The sequence below is a fragment of the Malania oleifera genome, chromosome 11, assembly GCF_029873635.1.
Source record: "Malania oleifera isolate guangnan ecotype guangnan chromosome 11, ASM2987363v1, whole genome shotgun sequence".
Taxonomy (NCBI): domain Eukaryota; kingdom Viridiplantae; phylum Streptophyta; class Magnoliopsida; order Santalales; family Ximeniaceae; genus Malania; species Malania oleifera.
In genome coordinates, this window is record NC_080427.1 from 87,685,212 (window position 1) to 87,688,889 (window position 3,678).

At 40.8% G+C, this 3,678-nt stretch overlaps 1 protein-coding gene across 1 annotated transcript; it reads left to right on the forward strand.

The window, feature by feature from the left end:
* Positions 1-1,407: 1,407 nt before the first annotated feature.
* LOC131143460 (L-type lectin-domain containing receptor kinase S.4-like) lies at positions 1,408-3,451 on the forward strand. Its single transcript, XM_058091764.1, has one exon. It carries the CDS (start codon positions 1,488-1,490, stop codon positions 3,441-3,443), a length of 1,956 nt encoding a protein of 651 aa, XP_057947747.1. The 5' UTR covers positions 1,408-1,487; the 3' UTR covers positions 3,444-3,451.
* Positions 3,452-3,678: the final 227 nt, after the last annotated feature.

Below are 3,678 nucleotides of genomic sequence, written 5' to 3' on the forward strand. Positions count from 1 at the left end.
GAGGCAGCACGATGAGATATTCAGAGGTGATGTGCTACTGAGTAAAATGAGAGGTCTCATTCATATGGATAAGTTGAGTATTCCAAGTTTTTATCTTTAATTGACATCATTTGGTTTTCCTCTGATTTTTTATTATGTTTGATTTGTTTGGTTTTGATTCCATATAAGTTTTTTCAGATTAATTTATTTGGATTATTGCATTAGTATTTTTTATTGGGTTTGATGCATGTGATAGTTTTTATAGTTTATATGTAAATTTCATGTCCTGCTTGTTACCACAGTTTTCCTCCTTCATAAGCGAGGGCAATCAGTGAAATTGGGGTTTCGTTAAAAAAAAAAAAAGAAAAAGAGAAAGAAAAACATGCATGGTGAATTTTACCTCACAAATATCAAGAAATAAGATGAATCGAACCCTACATATATCAAGGAGTGTTTACTATTCATCACAAGTAATGTGGTTTTTCATCAATACTAGAATTAGTTAATAATTATTTCTCATAAGATAAATTCTAACAAATCATGGAAACTCACATAAATGGTGAATTTTTTTATTTTTTAAATATATGAAAATATATTTCATATCAAGAAACGAGAAAGTCCAAAATTACATAATAATGGATCTATTTTGAGAGAAATTATACAGGAGATCTTTTCTCCATATGTCCGTGTGCGTGTTTCCTATTAATAAATGGAAGATGAATTTATCACATGTTTAATATTCAAAATACAGGCATACATACATGTCAAGGGAGAGTTTTCTGGTATAATTTGTTAAGGGTAAAGTTAAAACTAATTTGCAATTTGAGGCAAATTCAGAAAAATAGGACCACAAAACATATATGCCATATTCATAATGCGTCGTGTAGTTGACAGTGGATACATGGACTTGGGATTTCACTGTCGGCTATTTAAGCATCTATCACTGTTTCTGAAAAGAAGTTTCATGTGCCGTCAACGCGTCAACGTCAACACCGACTACCATTAAACTGATTGACTAACTTACCCGGCAGGCAACTCATGGGCCATGCATCATTCACTCAATAACATTTATTTTTAAAACTGCTACCTTGAAAAATGTAAATTTCTAACATTAAAAGCATCAGCAATGAAAATGAAGGGTTTTAGGTCATGCATGCACTACCTACACTGCCATAATTTCATATATCCTTTCTCCCCCGGAAGTGCCCAAGAAACTAATAAATGCACCCACCAACTGCTAGGTCCCATTGAAAATTCAAATTTCAAAGATCAAATGCACCGTTGTTTCATGAAGTAAAATCGAATCCTAGATTTTTTGCGCATTGATTATGATGTCTACTGCTACTCTGTTATCCATTCAATACGATATTATTAGACCAGAACTTCCAGCCCTCGTTCAATTCTTCCGCTTTGTGCTAATGGCAATGGCAGTATGCTTCCCATTCCCTTTTTTCTTCTTCCTCGTAAACATAGCCACAGTCTGCTCCCAAAAGCAAAATGCCAATTTCATGTTTGAAGGGTTTAAAGACGCCCACCCCAACATAAGCCTCGGTGGTTCCTCTACCATAACATCAAAAGGAGCACTAGAGCTCACTAATTCCTCCAAATACCTCATCGGCCACGCCTTCTATTCGTCCCCAGTTCACCTCTTCCTTAACCGATCTTCTTCTGTGAACGCTAGCAGTACTACTGTCTCTTCTTTTAGCACCACTTTTGTTTTCACGATTGTCCCAAAAGACCCGGAAACTGGCGGTGGCCATGGCATAGCCTTCATATTAGCCCCATCAAAGCAACTCCGTGGATCTCGCTTCGGCCAATATCTCGGTATCTTTGGTCGAGAAAACAATGGTAACTCCTCAAACCATATTCTCGCGGTTGAGTTCGATACTGTTCAAGGGTTTGGTGTTTTTAACGACATAAATAGTAATCACGTCGGCATCGACATCAATGGCCTGAAGTCCATAGCATCACAACCAGCTTCCTATGATGTTGGAAACACCCATCACAGGGATACAGTGAAATTGGAGAGTGGAAAACCAATTCAGGCATGGATACAATACGATGGTGCTACCAAGCTCATTAATGTGACCATATCGCCTCTTTTTGTTCCAAAACCAACCAAACCTCTCTTGTCTATTCATCTGGGCAATCTATCTCATGTTCTAAGGGATCCCATGTATGTAGGCTTCTCTTCGGCGACCGGGAAGCTCTCGAGCGCACATTATATACTTGGATGGAGCTTTCGAGTTAATGAAATTGCGCAGTCACTAAATCCTGCTCGTCTTCCTTCTCCTCCGACAGAGATAGATTCTTCCAAAGCAAAAACAGCGCACTTCATTGGGATAGGAGTGGCATCTTCTGCTGCGACCATAGTCCTGTTAGTATTACTCGTGTTTGCATACTTGTGCCATTTACGGAGTGCAAAGTACAAAGACAATTTAGAGGATTGGGAACAAGAGTTCTCTCATAGGTTCCCATACAAGGATTTATTCACAGCCACCAAAGGGTTCAAAGACAGCGAAATCCTCGGTTCAGGAGGCTTCGGTGTTGTCTACAAGGGAGTCTTGCCAGCTACAAAAGAAGATGTCGCAATTAAAAGAATCTCCCACAATTCAAAACAAGGAATCCGAGAATTCGCAGCTGAAATAGAGAGCTTGGGGCGAATGCGGCACAGGCACCTGATCCGTCTCCATGGATGGTGCAGGCGCAAGGACGAGCTCCTTTTAGTCTACGACTTCATGTCCAATGGAAGCCTCGATGGTGTCCTCTTCAACGACGAAAGGTGCAGAGTCCTAGATTGGAAGCAGCGGTTAATGATCTTGCGGGGTATCGCTTCTTCGTTGTTGTACCTACACGAGGAATGGGAGCAAGTGGTTGTCCACAGAGATGTCAAGGCCAACAATGTGCTATTAGATGACTCCATGGAAGGAAGACTCGGAGACTTCGGGCTCGCAAGGCTATACGAGCACGGGAAGAACCCTGGCACAACGAACGTTGTGGGAACGTTGGGGTACATAGCCCCGGAGCTTGCACGCACGGGCAAAGCCACGACGAGTTGTGATGTGTTCTCTTATGGGGCTTTGCTGTTGGAGGTGGCGTGTGGGAGGAGGTCCATCGAGCCGAGTGCACTGTTAGAAAGGGTGTTGCTGGCGGAGTGGGTGAGGCGTTGTTGGGAGGAAGGTGAGATTCTTGCGGCGGCAGATACTAGGCTTGGGAATATGTATGTGGTTGAGGAAATGGAAATGGTGCTGAAGCTTGGTCTGGTTTGTTCTCAGAAGGCGCCAGAAAAGAGGCCAAGTGTGAGGCAGGTGATGAGATATCTTGACCATAGCGACGTGTTGCCCGGCGATGTTTTGCCGGGAATTCTTGATGTTGGTGGGAGTAGAGTGCTAGAGGGGTCGTCTACCTCGTCCGTTGGTTTTAGTGGTGTCAATTTGGATTCATTAGGAAGTGGTAGAAGCTGACGGTTGCAAATGACAAAAATGTATATATATATATATATATATATATATATATATATATATAAGTTCAAATTTTAAAAAAAATATGGAAAAGAGGATGGAATGGACTCGGGGAGTTATGTGTTTAAGAGTTTAAGAATAATGAGACCAAGGCCATGTTTCAAATTATATTAATTTTGAGCTTTTGATTTGGATTTGTGTGAATGTGAGAAAAATTAATATAAGTCTAAAAAATTTA

Excerpts from the sequence above, each read along its gene's own strand:
- LOC131143460 (XM_058091764.1), top strand. The coding sequence starts at position 1,488 with ATGTTTGAAGGGTTTAAAGACGCCCACCCCAACATAAGCCTCGGTGGT.